Here is a 17,828-nt window from a genome sequence, read left to right on the forward strand (position 1 = left end):
TAAATTTGTCTCTTCTAGAGAATTATTTGTACGCACAGTTTGTCTAAAATACTTTCAGGTGAAATGATATTCTAATGGATTCTTATTTTACCTCTGCACAATGTTATGGCTTATTAGGATCATAAGATTTCAGTCTAAAATGTTTTCATCTGAAATTTGATGATATTTAATTGGCAAATTTGGGCTCAACCAACAGCCAATCTAATGTATTATTATATATTAAGGCTTTTAAATAGATTTAAAGGGTTTACAATGGGACAAATGCCTTCAGATTCACAAAATAACACTACATTGATGCACTGATAAATAACACTTGGTTTATTTTTAATGGATTATATGCATGGTTTGAGGTATTTAAGTCTTTTTAAGGAAATAATCAAGGGGTGGTTTTCAAGGTTTATAGTCATTTTAAAACTATTTTTTTAAATACTGTAATATATTACAATGTATTAATTAATCCATTAATCACCCACTTAATATCGCAGTAAAATACTTAGTTGGGTCATTATTAAATCCTAAATGGTTTGTAATTTTAATAATTAGGGATTTAGTTTTAAGGAGGTTCTTCCTGGTCTGTGATTTTATTATTTTTGGTTAAGCACTGTAAACTGTGAGGATCCCTTGAAAACAGAAGCAGTTACCCTTTGCGTTCTCAGTCCACCAGTATTTGTCTGAAAGGCCTTTTAAAAGGACACACTTGCAATGTGTTACATAATTGGACACAGAAAATAAGGCTCTGGATGAATAACAAACTACACTCAGGAAGCCTTCAAGTCTATTTGCACTGTGTTGTGAAAGTTACTCATTTTGTATCTGTGACTGCACAGGTGAAAGGGTTAGCAAACAGATACAAGCCTCTCCCTGTACTGTCACACGGCATCACCCTCACTCACCAGCTTTATGCACTACACCGCACAAAGCTGCCACCTGCTTCCTCTATCACTCTGTAGCAGTCACGTACCTGCAGGCCACAGGTGAAAACCTGGGCAGGCACTAAAACCATCCAACCAGTGTTTTCCCATTGTGGTCTTTTGGCACTTTTATTTCACCAAAAAATGTCATTCATCCAAAAGTGATGACAAGATTACAAAAAAGTTAAATCAATCCAACTATTGAAGTGATGATAGATAGATAGATAGATAGATAGATAGATAGATAGATAGATAGATAGATAGATAGATGACAATTTGGTCACCCTTTGCTCCTGTAAACAAACAACAGTTGTTTTGGACGAACGGTGGGTGGAGCTATGTACCCTGTGATCTGCAGATGGGTGTCAACAATGACTTAACTGGACCCAAATGTCTTCATTCTTCACAGTTACAAGACATAATGTTGGCCCTTTAATTACTGTAACTGGCGAGAATAGTTTCTGTTATGCCGCGTGTTAAAACCTTGACGTTCATGCCCATGGCATATTAAAATTACTTTGGCTTACAAACGTTGACATGTTAATGAAAACATGTAAAATACCACTTTAAGGGCAACACAATTTAGTAATTTTTAGGAAATAAATTATGTTATGGGAATACTCGAGGGCTCGTATTCGTTGTTGTTGCGCATGCGCAGTGTAGCGCCACACAGCCCGCGCCGGTGGTGAATACAACGGGGAGAATTTCAACTGCGTGATCTGGACCAGACGGGCAGAGGCAGCGGGACCTGCACTTCAGAGGAATTACTTTGCGCATTTTACCCTCAACCGGACCAAGAGTGGCTGGACAACAGGTAAGAAAGCCAACTCGAAGCTCCCCTTCGCTCCAGAAATTGTAATCCGTAATAACATCGCGAGTGAGGCCCATTTGGTGGATGCATCAACATCGTAGATGGTGTGGTGCCGCATGTCGGCTTTTTGAGTTCAAAACAAACGTGACGAAGTAGTTAATAAAATGTGCGTTAATGTTTGTATATTTAATTGTTCTGTTCGTGTAATTACTGGTGTATCTCTTATTTGCCGTACGTTTTTTCACTGGGTGCTTTTAAACGTCGCCGTGGGTTGGCGGTTGGGAAAGTTTAATGCTTTCCACATCCACGCCGCTCGTTCTCAGCAGGAAAAGTGTAAGGAGGCCTAGCGCGAGGCCCCGAGTAGCTCTGTGACTGACAGGTGCACGGCCAATTAGATTCGAGCATCCCACATACGTCAGACTCATTCGACCAGTCGCATTTGCCCAAAGTGTTGACGCAATTGACGGGAATTGTCGCGCTACGCCCACTGGTTATAAAACAGCGGACAATAAAGTGTCAATAGGAGTAGAAGTGGTCCACAAAAGGATACCTGGAGGAAGATGAGGCAACGTGCTTTCCTTGTATTTTCTGTACTAAATATGTGCTTGAAAAATTAAAAGGCAGCGGTATGCCGTTTCTGCCATTATCCCAGTATAATATCGACTTATGATTAAATAAATCATTGCAAATTTGTTTCTTGAAACCTCACCTTTTAACTGACAATCGTAATTTGTCTATCGACTCACGATCGTGCTTTCACCAACTCCCGGTTTATGTCCTTCCTGTGTCGCTGTCTCTACGCAGGCCATTAAAAATACCCAATATTATTTCAAATTATGCATTTTACTGACTAGAATATTGCTCTCTCTCTCTAATATCGCAGTGGGTATCTGCCTGTAACACACAGATAATTAGACGGGTCTTTGTCATTGTCTCCTATTGTGTCTGGACGTGAGATCGGCTGACCAGAAAACACGTGGGCCGAGTAGTGTGAAGATATCCGGTTTGTTCATTGTACGGAGAGCCAATAACTCCGGGAGTGTCTCCGCTATGGTGATCCGAGTCAGCTGTAGCCTGGACAAAAGTAAGACGTTTTGATGTATAATTTAAGTCGTTTCGCTCTCTAATGAAACGCGCTAATGTCACAACCTGTCCTCTGTTTTCTGTATGGCCGACAAAAGAGGCGCTGTTACGGGGAGGGAACTGAAAATGTCCATGTAAGACAAAAAAAATCCTTTTCCTCCACCAAGCCTTTCATTACAGCTTAGGGGCTGGGCATTAGCAGGAGACTGCGGGCCTATGTTTGATGAGACTGCATAGACAAGGACCCAGTTAAAGAAAATATTGTTGAGTTAAATCAGTCGAGCATTAGCTTGGTGCATGATTGCATAATTGTCTACCGTGCTGGTGGGTGCTACGGTAGAAACTGAAAGCTATGAACACGTTTTCTTTATCATCCTTGTGGCTTTTCTCATCGTGGCTTTTTGATTGGTGTTAATACTGAGCTGAAAAGTTGCTCATGTTGATAAATATCCTCATAGGAGCCTGTGTGAGGTCCGTTTTAGACACCCCTGTTATCTCAACTAGTGGTCACTGAACATCTGGTATTAGTTACACATTTCACCACCATTTGAGGGGCATGGCTCACCGTAATATATGTGTAAGTTTTCCCTTGCTGACGGCTGTGTTGTTCTGTAATACAACATCTGTAATCTTTAGCTTGTGTATGTTTACACTGGTGATATCTTTTCCCAGCCTGCATTGCATTAATGTTCTGCTGGCTTGAAGTGGGAGTGGCGAATTTGGCTTTTTAACACCAAAATTGCTACACAGGTGCAAGGCTGTGATTTGCCTTAGTCTTCTGGTAAAATAATTGTTGGTGATAACTTGAGAGAGACAAGGCTGACTGCAAGATTGCCTGTAAAGTTCTTGATAGTCACACTGTGTTTTTGGCGAGACACAATCTGTGTTTCGTAGTAGTGCACCCAAGGTCATGTAGTTTTGATTGGAATGGCTATTGGTGTGTGTGTGTGTGTGCATACAGGAAGGGAGCCTTGATGTGGGCAGTATGAGTAAGACGCCCCCTACCAGAAGAGGGATAACATTTGAGGTGGGAGCTCAGCTTGAGGCCAGAGACAGCCTCAAAAACTGGTGAGTCATGGCCTCGCTCATTCCTCTCCATCCCTGTAACTGTTCACTTCCTTCGCTGTGTCTCATGAATTCTCATTGTCTCCTTTCTGAGCCGGGGTTAGCTGTTCTGTATGTCGGCCAAACATTGAAAGATTAAGGAAGCTACTCAGACCGTTCATTGCATCATTGCATCATTGCTCCTTTTGCCAGTAGAGTTGAACAATTAATTGAAATATTATTGAAATCGCAGATGATATGGCCAAGTGCAATATCCAAATCACAGGAATGCAGTTACTTGATAAAGATAATGTGTTACAACAGAACGTTAAAAATGAGGCATTTTGGTGCTACAGAGGTGCCCTGACCTACAAATCATATTCACCAGACATAAGAACATGGAGGTTTGGTACAGAGCCCGGCAAACGATGACATTGTCATTTTGATATTTTTTTTCAGCGATAATAAAATGCAACGCTTACCATTCCCACTAAAACTGCGACTCATATCACAGTTGCAATATATGTCAAAATAACTGCAATATGACTATTTTTGCATTCAGCCCTACATGCCAGTAAACAACAGCTGGTGATGGATGTGTGCTGTCAACCAGCTTTTGATTTGGATTGATAATGAAGGACAGTAAAATTCATCAGTGAATGTGTCATAATATTAAGTCAAAATCGTTGTTACACAAGGAGTTAATTTTTTTTTAACTGAAATCACCTTTGACGTCACAATCACAACAGTGTGAGCAGCCTGTTTGAATGGATTAGTTGACCATTTTACAGAGTAACAGCTTCCCACTTACTTCTCATTAAAAAAGTAATACCATTCCTGTACTAGTAACTCACAATATCAGTTATGATACCTCACTCAGACAAGCACTTTGACACATGCATGAAGCATAAAAAAAATAACATTGATATTGTTCCTCCTATTCAAGTCCTGGCTAAGCCCACCATCTGACATGCTGGGAGTAACAGAGTTTTACTTGAGGTTGTAACTTTAATATAGTCCTGAAATAGTAATCGATAAACGTATTCCCATTACAGTAGTGTGTGTTAAAGCCCACCACTGCCCTCAGCACAGCACCCTCTTAAGTTAAGCAGTGTCTCATGATTCAATGTGTTTCTATGTTGGACATTTTGAAGACTGATTATTTTCTACTGACTTGCTGCCTTCATTATGTTCTGTTGTGTTGTGATAAAGGACAAGGAAGTAAAACCTCTCCCTCCCCAGTCACACATTATTGAATTTCTTTTGTCATGCAGGTATGCTGCCAACATAGAGAAGATTGACTACGAAGGTGAAAAGGTACTGATCCATTACCGTCAGTGGAGCCACCGGTACGACGAGTGGTTTGACTGGGCGAGTCCCTATCTGAGACCTGTGGAGAGGGTTCAGCTGAGGCGGCAGGGCCTGCAGGACGACGCCCCTGTACCTGTAAGTTAACAATGCAGTTCATGCTCGCTTTGAGCTATGTTGCATGGAGCAATTGGAAGTCTGTCCAGGTTCAGGGTTATCTTTTGTTCCTCTAGCCTTTGTTCCTCAGTGTATTTCTGCACACAGAGATTCCTTATCTGTCTTTTTAGCCAAAACATGAATACTGTTTTTTTTTTATTTGCGTATGATAAATGGGGATCTGCTACATTTACTAGCGAGTATAATTTGTCCACTATGTCATTTTAATAAGGACGTAACAAGAATAATGGCTTTGTTAGCATTTAGCTCCACCCCCCATGAGATTTTGACAACGTGTCTACAGTATGCCAGTCCTAGATCAAATGTCTCTGTCCGTCCTCCAGGGCTTTCACCTGAATGACAAGGTCCTTGCTAGCTGGTCTGACTGCCGTTTCTACCCCGCTAAGGTCATTTCGGTCAATAAGGATGGTGGGTATCAACATCGTCAGGTGTTAAACATCTTGTTTTTGTATACATTTTGAGTAGAACTGTCATATGGATCCGTATGGAGTATTGAGCTAATGATTTTAAATTTGGTTGAGCAACAATTTCTGGGAGATGTGAATGTTTTTCTTCTGATTATTCAAGTTGAGTGGCTTCAGTACAAGATTGTGCAACATGGTTGTGTTGTTTTCAAAAAGGAAACTGGTATTTCATGCCATTCAGTAATACCAAAATGGCTTTCTCTGCCACTGGTACTGCAAAGAGGAACTAAGAAGATAGATCTGTCTTGATCTGCACAATTGCAAAACTCTGAATATGGACAATATTTAGAGAACAGCTGAACAAGAATAGTTGGAAGTGTAGCTACTCCAAACTAGTCTTCCTAACTAGGAGGTAGCACTTTTATAAAATATGGTTTACATTTACTCCTTTATCCCCCTCAGCTTCCTACACTGTGAAGTTCTATGATGGTGTTATCCAGAAAGTGAAGGGAATACACGTGAAGCCTTTTATTAAAGAGGTACATGTCATTTATTGATCATAAATATTCATAATCAATGTCACTGTCTCTTGGTAGGTTTTGTCCTCAGTCGATCATGTCTTGAGCACCATATTCTGCTCATGTTTCCCTGAACTTGCTCTTTGTCGTGCTGATACAGAGAGGTGGTGCAGGTGGAGGGAAGTCTCGGTCCGCTGAAAGGAACATGGTAAGGAGGGCCCCAAACCGCAAAGACAGGAGGCCTCAAGAGAACGGAGGCCCTAAGAACAAGCGAGCCAGAAGCAGCACTTCCGACCAGGAGGAGGACAGCAACAGTGAGGACGAGGAGCAGGAACAGGCGATGGTTAACGAGAAGAGCAAGAAAACAAATGGTGAAGTAGACACTGCACCTACTATAAAACAGGAAGAGGAAATATCACAGCAAGTAGACCAGAACAAGTCCATGGATGCAGAGAAGGTGACAGGACTCACAAATGGGGTGAAGGTGGAAGAAGACGATGAGCAAAACGAGGAAAGATGCCACGTAAATGGAGAGGTAAAGAAGGAAGAGATGGAATTAGAACGGAGTGGAACAAAGCCATACACAGAGTCACCCAAGCCATACACAGAGTTGCCCGCTCAGACGTCAGCACAGACGGAGCAGGTGTCTATCACTATGACAACCACAGAACCCAATGGAGATGTGGAGCAGAAGGCAAACATCCAATCAGAAAGCTCTCAGCCTGCAGTGGATGTGCCACCTCCCCAGCCTGTGAAACGTAAGTGTAAATGCAATAAATTAACAGAAATGTCATCGAATAGGATAATTGTGAAAATGAGTAACTGAGTGCAGTAAATATCACATAGGAGTGACACATCTGAGTGTATTTTAAAAAGTTGGAAAAAGAAATAATAAAAAATGTCTTGTCTCTGATAGCGGTAAGGAAGCAGGGCTTCCACAACCCCAACAGATTCAGCAGAGAACCATGTGAGTACAACGTAAAACTCAATAAAATGAGATACACAAACCACGTACATTCTTTGATGTATTTCCTTTACACGTGTCACTTATGCTTTGTTTAGTGTACCGAGTTATCAAAAACCAACCACCCCCCGTCCTGTCCATCAACCTCGACCACAACCCATTCAAGTGCAGCGCTCCTGGCTGCACAAAGTCATTCCGTAAGGCCAAGCTGCTGCACTACCACATGAAATATTATCATGGTGAGGAACAGCCTCCGGAGGGGGAGCGCAGCCCCACCAGGAGTGTTCAGACCAGGGCCTCCGAGAAACAGGTTACTGCCACGGGTTTGGACGGGCCAAAGAGAAGGCGCACCATCTCTGCCTCTATGCGTGAGTTCCTCTCGGGTTTCTCTTCTGTCCTACTTGAAGTGACAGAAAAGGAGTCTAATTAGAAACTGGATCAGCTGCTATTTCTTCAGAGCTCAAACCAAATGCCTGTTAAGCAACAACAAAATCAGAAATGCTAAATCATGACATAATTTAATTACAAATCACTCATTTATAAAACAAGGCTGCACTGTAAATATTGCACATAGAGCCTTTCTTAGACATCAGGGCTTTGGGCTTATTTCTGCCCTTTTCTTTGATTTTTCTCAGACACTGTTGGAGCTGCCACAGTTCCCCGTGGTGAGGTGAAGACTGCAGGTAGGCGCACATCAGCCCCGCCTATAGTCAACACCCAGGGCCATCAGCAGAGGGCACTGCTGAGGGAGAAGAGCAAGGAGAACCAGCTGGACAGGAATGGATGCCAGCAGCTGGAGAAGGACTCTGACAAGAGTTGCTTTGACATTGGTCAGTATCATGCAGTAAGAAGTTGTCGTTTATGTTAGTGAGAAAATTACTTGTGTTGTGTATTAAATAGAGTCCTACCTGTTCACTGTTAGTTTCTCTTCGCACAGTACAGTGAAGCTTATAGAATGGTTACCTGTTAGCTATGCGCAGACAAGGCTTAACTCTCACCACTTAACGGTCCCCAGGGTCAGTAAAAGACAAACTGAAAGAGAAACCGAAACAGAAGGACTTCCTACGCATTAAACTAAAGAAGAAGAAGAAAAAAAAGAAGGCCAAGTCTGGTAAGAAGGGGTCCCTGGCATTGGGCCTCCTAACATATTTGCTGCTCTGCATGTGCACTCACTGTGACGTTGTGGAAATGGCTAGCCTGCAAAGCATAAAGTACTCCATTCACTCCTTGGTGTGGTGGCTGAGCCTTTGTGTGTGGGAGAAGTGTCACTGCTGTTGCTGGTCTCTGTCTCTCCATTATGCCAATCAGAAAGCTCTGACTCATTTCTTGTATTTCTTGTAGCTTGCATTTGCTCCCATGTACAGCAACTCAGTACAGGCGATGAAAAGCCAGATTTTTGTTGTGGCACTGATACTGACTAATTCAAACACAAATCCAACACTGTTTTCTCTGTTCCTAGTTGGCATTCACATGTATATACAGTATGCTTGGCATGCACACAGATGTTTAGGCTACTTTCCACATTGGTTATTTCATCCTGTTAAAAGGCCTGAAACACAGGCCAGTATGGATTTCATCAAATTGATTGTCCCTTACTGTTCTTAAGTCTATTATTTGTCCATGTTTGTTGTGCCACAGTTTGTCACCTCCTGATGGGCGTTTGTTTAGCATTTTCAAAGTTGACATTTTGTTCTACGTCTGCTTCCCCCCTTCCCTGTATTAACAGACTACACAGGTAGTGAGGAGAATATTGACATCTCAGTATTGGGTCTTCAGTCCAAATTGAATTTGCCACTCAAATCCCCCCCCTCACACAATCACAAGCCTGAGGCCTACCCCAGCAGGCCTGGATACAGCTACTCAGAGCTGATACATGTGGATGGTGGGTATCTCTGTGACTGTGTGTGTGTGTGTGTTAGTTTATGTGCGTGATAGTACGTAGCTTCCTCTCCCCTCCATTCTATCTCCTCTGGATTCAATCCATCATGCCGTTGTTTGAGTTTGACCTGCATCACAACCTGGTATCTGTGTCCAAATGTTGCTGCTCGCAGAATTAAGCTGGCTGTTGTCACAGACGAGACCAAATTTTTAACGCTTGGTTGATTGAATCCTTAGCTGTTCTTTGCTGCCATGGCTTGCTTCATCATGTAATCTACACATATTCATTAAAACAAATTTTGTAGCGTTAAGAAATCTCAATTGAGTTCAAATTTACAAGTTGAGTCCTGACAAGTTGTGTCACTCCCATGAAAAAACAATAATTCTGTTTGTTACTATTTATTGTAGATGAGGATAGCATCAGTGACTGGTCCACTGACAGCTGTGGCTGGAGCGACGACGACTTTGGGGTGGATGTGGACTTCGCTACGCCACCCCTGAGTGTGGACTCTGGTGCGGTGGACACAAGTGACCAAGAGATCGTACGATGTATCTGTGAGGTGGAGGAAGAGAATGACTTCATGATTCAGGTGACCATTTGTTTTTGTCACCACTTATAGTCCGTCTATTTTTAAGGCATTGCAAAACCTATTTTTCTGCAATCTTAGCATTGCACTAATAGAAAAACATCCTTGTCCTTCTGTCAGTGTGAAGATTGTTTGTGCTGGCAACATGGCACCTGCATGGGCCTGCTGGAAGACAATGTTCCAGACAGATACACCTGCTACATCTGCAGGGACCCACCAGGTGAGGGAAAAACACCACCACCACCTTCAGCTATAAATTACACACCATCATCATTTAGATTTGTTGACATCAAAACACTCTTGGATTATGTGGTAGAGAGAACCACAAGCTTCCCCTTTCATTTGAAAAAGTATTATCTGCCATCTAGTGGACAATGAGAAAAATGACACTACATTTAACAATTGACAGTATATTTTTAAGGAACTGTTAAATGGTGCATTATATAGTTCTGCTATTTTATATCAGTCTTAAGTTCACTTCCCAAATAACTGTTTTTTTTTCTTCCAATTTTATCATACAACATAAACATTTTGTAAAAGAATTGCATGGTTTACACTGATTGTGCCCAAGATTTTGTGTTCCTACACATCAAAACGTCCTGTTTCCGGCTATAACATCACAATGTTAACCAGAGGATACAGTAAACTGGGTCCTGGTGTAGCAAGCACAGCCCAGAAAATGCCTCCATTTATCGGAAGAGAAACCAAAAGTAATGAGCTGTGAGTGTTGTCCCCTGCCTGAACACTGCTGGTCATTGTTTTTCAGCATTAATCAGTACATAGTCGCAAATGACACAGGCTTTTAGAGGCCTTTCAAGTGTGTCCACAGTAAATGTGGAAGTGGAGCTGCATGATTGTACAGTGGCTGTTTATAGCTCAGGAAAAAATGAGAGCGAAGAGGCAGTGGAGGAGTGATGCGTGATCGGAGCAATTGAGACACATCGCCTGTAAACCAGAGAATTGTAGAACATAGTATTTTGTGTTCACTTGGCACTGTGCACCAAGCTAAAGCTGCCTCACATTTTTGTCTTCTGCTGTACAGCCTGGTGTAGCAGTACATGCTGCATTTGCATACGGACTCCTAAACAACAGTTATGCTTTAACAACCTTTCATCAAGAACAACTTAGCATTGCAACAACTCCTTGCATTGGATAACATTTCATTACAATTTTTTTGGTGACTCCCAGGTCAGAGGCAGAGTCTGCGCTACTGGTATGATCGTGAGTGGTTGAGCCATGGTCACATGTACGGCCTCTCCTTCCTGGAAGAGAACTACTCTCACCAAAATGCCAAGAAGATCACCACCACCCATCAGCTTCTGGGAGATGTGCACCACCTGGTGGAGATCCTCAATGGACTGCAGCTCAAGATGAGCGTCCTACAGTGAGTACAAAGGAAATGGAGAAGAGACTTGAGGGTGTTTTCTTGTTAACTACTGAGCTCAAAATAAACATGGATCATGACAGGATTATTAATTTCAGTTAAACCAACGGATCTGTTTCATATTCTCTCTCTCTGCAGGAGCAATACTCACCCTGACTTGCAGCTGTGGCGGCAGCCCTGGAAGCATTTGGAGAGGTCACAGATCAGCTCCGACTCGTGTCGTGGCAGTGATGCAGCTCCATCTCCTGTGACTCCCGATGAGGACATGAGCCGGGGTGAGATTTTAATGTCCAACGCCCTGGAGAAGCTGAGCCGGGCTGCCACAGCGGCCACCTCCTCTTCGTCCTGCTCCTCCTCCCCGTTCCCATCCTTCCAGGACTCTTACATCACCAGTGAACATTGCTACCAGAAACCGCGGGCATATTACCCAGCAGTGGAGCAGAGGCTGGTGGTGGAGACCCGACAGGGCTCAGAGCTGGAGGACAGCATGAGAAGCACGGAGGAACTGTTGGAGCGGGAGCAGCGCTACGGAAGCCTGCTGGAGACAGACAAGCCCAAATCAACCAGCGCCAGTAACAAGGTTAGGCTTTATTCTTCAGCAGACATGGATGTCTAAAGTGCAGTTTGATCTAAAATGATTCAGGATTCTGTCTGTCACGTGGTTAAAGCTGCTGAATGTAGTGAACAAGCTGAATCAAACTCAACTTCTGTACCTCCCTCTTGCTGTTAGTGGCACCAGCAGCACATTTTAGGTAGTTTTTTTACTCTGTTCCTTGGGACTTGTCAGTAGCTTCCTTCACTGGGTTTATTTACGCAGTCTTGATTGTAGAGTGGACAACAGAACATTTTAAATATGAAGTAGGTAAGTTGTCAATTTGATATAACATCTAAGTTACTCAGGCGGTCCAATGATTTAGCTCTACCCAATGGTGATGTAACTATCCCTTTTTGTTAATTTCTTGTGTGAATAATGTGCATTGATTTGGCAGAAAGCTTTTGTAGATTGAGGTCTAAGCCTGGTTGCACTAAATGTTTCGTCTGACGATTTCAAATGAATGTCTCTAGGCCTCGATCGGTGTCTCTTGGTCCCAGGCTGAGACGAGGGAAGAGGAGGGGAGAGATCCTGGAGAGGTTGCAGACAACAGCAGGCAGCATCAGCAGAGGCAGATCAACCTTCTGGATCACATAGATGCAGTCCAGGATGAGGTGTCGCACAGGATGGACTTCATTGAGAGGGAGCTGGATGGTAAGATCTTTGGAAGCCTTGACCCTAGTTATTTAAATTAGCCTCCTCTGTTAAGTTTGTTTTATAAAATGATTATAAGATTAGATGTAAAAAGATGAAAAGATGACAGCTGCTCATATCAGTGGTCAGTGTTAGCAGCCAGCTGTTTCATGTTAGTAGCATCTTATCCATTTTTCTGTCCAACTGGGTTAGTTCAGAAATGTTTGTCTAGGTGAAGTCACACAGCACTAGCTAGTAGGTATGGTGAATAATTCGACTGTAAAGATTTGCCATTTAAGATATGAAGCATGTTACCAAGAAAGGCAAGATTGCATCATACCTGGGTTGGTCTGATCCTGCATATTGAAACCCTAACCTAGGTGACATGTACTAGAGAAGAGGATTCAGTCTCTATGGGGTTATGGAGTTAAAGAATCCCATCATGTGCAGCTGTGTGCTCACCTCTGGTTCTTCTTCTGCTCATGCTTCTCAGTGCTGGAAAGCTGGCTGGACTACACCGGGGAGCTGGAGCCTCCTGAACCCCTGGCCCGTCTGCCCCAGCTCAAACACCGCATGAAACGGCTGCTGACGCAGCTGGGGAAGGTGCAGCAGATCGCCCTGTACAGCTCCACGTGAGGGCGCCAGAGAACAGCAGTGGCCTCATTCCCCACACAGCATGCAGAGAAAGTGCAGTGGAGGACGCTCACTACTCTCTGCCTGCAAAGATAACGATATTAATGCAAGTGCAAGACTCGGATTGTTCAGCACATTCTCTCTGACTTGACATCTGCTGCTGTTTCTCCTTTTGAAAAGGTTCTGTGCGGTGGAATCCGATGCTACAGCCAGCCATATGAATATTTATATGAACATTTATGGAAAGTCAGCATCTTAAATCAGGATTAAACACAAAAAGTAACCTCGTAAATGCAGGAGAAAATCCTTAGGACCAGATTATACTTCTATGGTTCCCATGCAACTCTAAACCTTATAAATGCCTTTTGTCTGAGCTACTGCTTAAACTTGCCCTGTCTCTCTCAGTACACAGTGCTTTACATGCAGAAGCTTTATATTTGAAATTGCAATCAAGTTCCTGAACCTACACGGCTTCTTTGCAATAGAGTTTTGAACACGTTTTCAAATGGTCACTGTTTTTGCGTTTTACCCAAAGTTCAGTTTTGGTCCTGTGTCATGCCATACTGCATTAAAACTCTCGCTCTCTACAAATAATTTGTTCTGTTTTTGACCTACTCAAGGGTTTGTTTTATACTACACTGTGAAGTTATTTTTGTCTGGAATCAAAGTCATGTTTATTTTCAGTTTTTAGACCCAACAAGTGTGATTTCTGTTTCAATTTAAACTATGATGCTTCTTTCCTGACAGTCCTCTCGTCTGTGCAACAGTTTTATGAGTTAATCTTTATGTGTTTGTCGGTTACCGTATCCCTTACTTCAATTTACTCTTTGCATTGTTCTTGCTGTAGCACTTGACCTACGATTCACTGAAAACTGTAATGTGGACTTTTCTTAACCTAGCATTTTGTGCTTTGTCAGTGACAAATACTACTTAGAAGACCTGTACATTTTTTCTGTTCTGTTTCATCTGTTTGTTTACAGTATTTTTAGTTTGTAAATATGTTCTTCAAAAATGTGCGCTTCTCTATTGAAAACATTCTCTAAATTCAGATATTGTATGCTACTGTACTGTGAGTGTCTGGCTTAGAAGCAGGGAAATGTCAAAAAACAATGCAAACAGATTTGCTGGTACATAAATAAATTGTTATTACTCACTATGGACACATTCTCGACTGTTTCCTCACTGTGTCTCTGACATGCTGTGTATTACGAAGACTGGTCCTTCTCATCCTATTTAGCCAGCTGGCAATAACACTGCCAGAGAGTCAAAGGTTGCATATTCTTAGCTCATGCACACACATTCAGATTGATGTTGAATGTTTTCTTCGCCTGATTTGTGCTCTAAGTCAGATTGAGATTAGGGGCAGCAGTGGTGTGGAGATGGAAGGCATGAGCTCCTGAGTTTTTCTCAGAACTAGAGGAACCCTGCTGAATGTTTTCTGGCTGAGGTGCCACTGAACAAGGCATTCGACCTCCAACTCCACAGTGGAGCTGCTCATGACCTGAAATCAGTGCTGGTTGCTCTGGGCAGCTGGACAGGGGCCTTTCTGTGGAGCAAAAAAACGCCAAAAAAAAAAAAAAAGATTGCGTGCATACTTTGATGTAGTGTTTTTTTTTATTCAATAGCCGATTTCAGTGGTTACATAATCAGATTGAAAATAGAAACTTGATGGAAATTCTAATCGGTTAATCTCCAAAATTTGAGCCAGCATCATGTGATGACAGAGCGGGGCCAGTGATGATATGTTGCCCTCGACGAATGTTAAGCCAACATATTCATCCCTTGGTTTGAAGTGCGTTGGACTGCACTATTACCAAAGTTGTATGTAAGACAGAAATACCCTTGAATAAATAAATAAATGAAACTATCTCACCTCCCTCAAAAAAGTGGGCGTTTACGCTCGGGCATACGTTGTCCGCCTTTTATTTTACCCTAAAACGGAAGCAGCTCGGGCTCACAGCTGTAATCAAGTCGAAAACTGCAAACACCATAAGCGTTTGTGGTAATGTGGCTGTGCACGCAGGTTAAATACATGCGACTTGTCAGCAGTAGCCTAAACAGTGTGAACCTTTTCGTCTCACCTTGCCGTGAGTCTCGTCTTCAATATTTTGAGCAGAGTGAGACCTCTTGCTACGCTTCCTGTCTGTGGTGTGCACCGCCTCCTCCCATTGGCTCCTCCGCGGTGTCTGCGACGCAGCGTGTAGTTCCGCCCAGAATCACATCGAAATACTAGTTGAGGCAGAGGAAGCGGTAGGAAGCGGCAGTGTGAACTGTACACTTGAATATACGTATTACCGTTGATATTCAACAATATAACTGGAGAGGAATTGACTGGAACCCACCGGACACCTAATTTACCGACGAGGTAAGTCTTCCCTCCGTGTCCTCGCGGTAACATTTTCCCATTTACCATTTACAGATGTGCCCGATGCCTCAGGAGATTATCTCAGCTCGCTGAATTTCCCAACCTGTTCACGTTTCTGTCTGTATATCGCCTCCTTTGTGAGAGGAATGGTGGCAGCTGTTAACTCAACCGCGAACAGTTGTTTTAGTAATTAAAACACACGTTAAATCACAGAAGGAACCAACGCCAGTACTTCATTGAGCGCGAAGCGGCTCAGTTAGAAAAACTGCGGCTCAACTGAAATGAGTTCATCGCTGCTCCTCTTAACAGTAATGCGACATAACGCCTATTTTCACACCGTGTCTTCATTTTGTCCGCTCACTACGTATTTGGTAGTAGTTTGTTTTCTGTTTCGTCACCTACCTGCGTGATAATAACTTAGGTTCTACCCAGTTATAATAAAATGAGGCCTGTCACGATGCGTTACATCGCTGAAAGACCGAGCTAAAACAACGAAGAAAATGTTAGCCGAATAGCTTGTTACGTTAGCTTGATGGATTTAACACAGTGATACAATACAAAGTTCACACCTAAAATTAAGGTTAATAGGAATTAACCTTTATATGCTATTGAAATCAGTTTTTGGTTCTAAACTCATTGGTGAGTATAATGAAAATTAAGTTGTACTAATGTTTATTAGAGAAATGTTAACAGGATTTTGAGTTGGGATTTCATTTTGTCTGGATTTTGAACAGGACACCTTTAACGCTAGCTAAAAAGCCGTGTGTTGAATGTGTGGCTTGTCTTCTCTCGTGGTGTCACCTTAAATGATACTCTTCTTTTCTGCACATTTTTCCAAACACTGTCAGAGTCTAGACTTGGCAGATCCATTGTGATCAATCAGATCAATCACAGTGATGGAGGTGTAGGTAGTAACGCCATGAGACACCACGTGATGGATGACAATGTCACTGGTACCCATGCGAAGGTCAAACAGGTGGGAAGTGTAAGACAGTGGGCATCAGGTGTTTTCCCCTTACTAAAAATAACCATTGCCATCTTGGGATGTTTTTTAAAAGGACGCTGTGTTCTGTAGTTTCCCAGTAAAATATAATGAACAATGGGAATATTAAAATAATTGTAGTTATAGGGGATTTAAAAAACCCTGAAGGTCATTATAACCTTCATATGTGCATCACAGGTGCACCATCTGTATATGAAAACCTTAATTCTGGTATTTAACCATTTGAGTTTAGTAAGTTCTAGTTTCACGGTGGTGGTGTTCATTTCAGGTGTTCTATCTCCCACAATGCCCTCAGTGGTGTCACATGGTCAGTAAGGCCTGAATGAAGCTTACACAACAAGCAGGCATTTGTTGTCAGTCACAACACTGTCGTTAAAGACTGTTGTTAAGACTGGAAAGATCAATAGATAACTATTAACAGAAAGTGTCTTTCTGAAACCCGACCTGTAAAACAGTCTTGTTTTGAAAGCAGGAGGAGGAGCGGATAGTGGGTAGTTTATAGAGGTTTATTGCCTTATTGTTGTAATCAGCCCCATCCTGGTTGATTATTACCATGAAAACCTACTGCCTGGCTAGTGGGAGTGTCAAGAGTTGTTTATTAAACCACACAGGATCTTGAAATCTCTAGGAAATGTGTCCACCAGGTCTCTTTAGGATCAGGTTATTAGCCCCCAACGAAAAAATGTAATTGTTTAAAATGAGTTTGTGCGCTTTATTACAAGACTTCATTTTATAGCTGTCATTACTTTTCTTATTCTTCTCAATTGTGGGATTCCACGTTTCCACATGTGCTCAGATAAATTAAAACAAACTTACCTGAGCATTCGGAGTGAAAACAGAGGCAGCTCACTGCAACAGTACTGTACTTTATATGGCATTAGTACTGTAAGTGAATCATATAAAGGAATGTCAGAAATTACATGTCAGCATCAAGAAATGACACCATTAAGGTGCCTTCCAGCATGGATTACAACTTGCACATAATTTATTTTAGGGATTACTGAGTACATAAAAAGTAAGAAATGCTCTTGTGTAAAAGAGGATTTCTTGCAGGGATGAACGTCAGGGAATCACACTCACTAGAGAGATGGAGACGGTAATTAAGCCAGTGTGCTGACAGCCAGTCTGCCTTGTGTTCACTTTCACCCCAGCATTGCTGTGTCTGTTGGTTTGCCAGCCCTGCAGGGCAAAACATAACCTGCATAAGACATGGACATGTACTGGGACTTCCTCTCATAATTGGAATAATAATAATACCTTTGTTGTCAGGAGCACATCCATGTCACATTTTGCCATTGCCTTTCAGTCATTTGGTACCAAGACAGTGTTTCTGAAAGAATCGTATCCAGCAGGATGATGTTCACACCATATTGTGTGTCTGTTTGTCAGTCTGACCCTCCCGGAGCTCTGGTGCTGCTGCTGCTGTGTTTTTGTAACTGAACTGCATCTGTAATTTAAGCTGCACCAGGCCTAGAGTTACAGCACAAGCACTGCACAGCAGCTTCAAGCGTTCAGACCAAAAACAGCTGATGC

At 42.4% G+C, this 17,828-nt stretch overlaps 2 protein-coding genes across 5 annotated transcripts in view; both read left to right on the forward strand.

Annotated features, from left to right (window-relative positions):
- The first annotated feature begins 1,593 nt into the window (after positions 1–1,593).
- Positions 1,594–14,081, forward strand: phf20a (PHD finger protein 20, a). 4 transcript variants are annotated; one of them, XM_041958586.1, is made up of 19 exons: positions 1,619–1,725; positions 2,679–2,806; positions 2,904–2,939; positions 3,767–3,873; positions 5,124–5,295; positions 5,658–5,742; positions 6,201–6,277; positions 6,417–7,014; positions 7,173–7,223; positions 7,319–7,588; positions 7,856–8,050; positions 8,236–8,331; positions 8,947–9,102; positions 9,507–9,688; positions 9,806–9,905; positions 10,874–11,069; positions 11,208–11,649; positions 12,135–12,315; positions 12,788–14,081. In XM_041958586.1, exons 4-19 carry the CDS (start codon positions 3,791–3,793, stop codon positions 12,928–12,930), a joined length of 3,027 nt encoding a protein of 1,008 aa, XP_041814520.1. In that variant the 5' UTR covers positions 1,619–1,725; positions 2,679–2,806; positions 2,904–2,939; positions 3,767–3,790; the 3' UTR covers positions 12,931–14,081. The 4 variants fall into 4 exon arrangements, with proteins under 4 accessions (XP_041814502.1, XP_041814528.1, XP_041814520.1 ...); XM_041958576.1 differs by lacking the exon at positions 2,904–2,939; XM_041958568.1 differs by lacking the exons at positions 2,679–2,806; positions 2,904–2,939 and having other exon boundaries at positions 1,594–1,725.
- A 1,073-nt stretch (positions 14,082–15,154) lies between these two features.
- The window catches only part of ndrg3a (ndrg family member 3a), a 35,440-nt gene continuing 32,766 nt past the window's right edge, over positions 15,155–17,828 (forward strand). Inside the window, exon 1 of the mRNA XM_041946380.1 lies at positions 15,155–15,292. The gene's annotated coding sequence lies outside the window, so the exon portion shown is untranslated. The remainder of the gene's footprint in view (positions 15,293–17,828) is intronic.

Source organism: Chelmon rostratus, chromosome 2 (genome assembly GCF_017976325.1).
Source record: "Chelmon rostratus isolate fCheRos1 chromosome 2, fCheRos1.pri, whole genome shotgun sequence".
Lineage (NCBI taxonomy): Eukaryota > Metazoa > Chordata > Actinopteri > Chaetodontiformes > Chaetodontidae > Chelmon > Chelmon rostratus.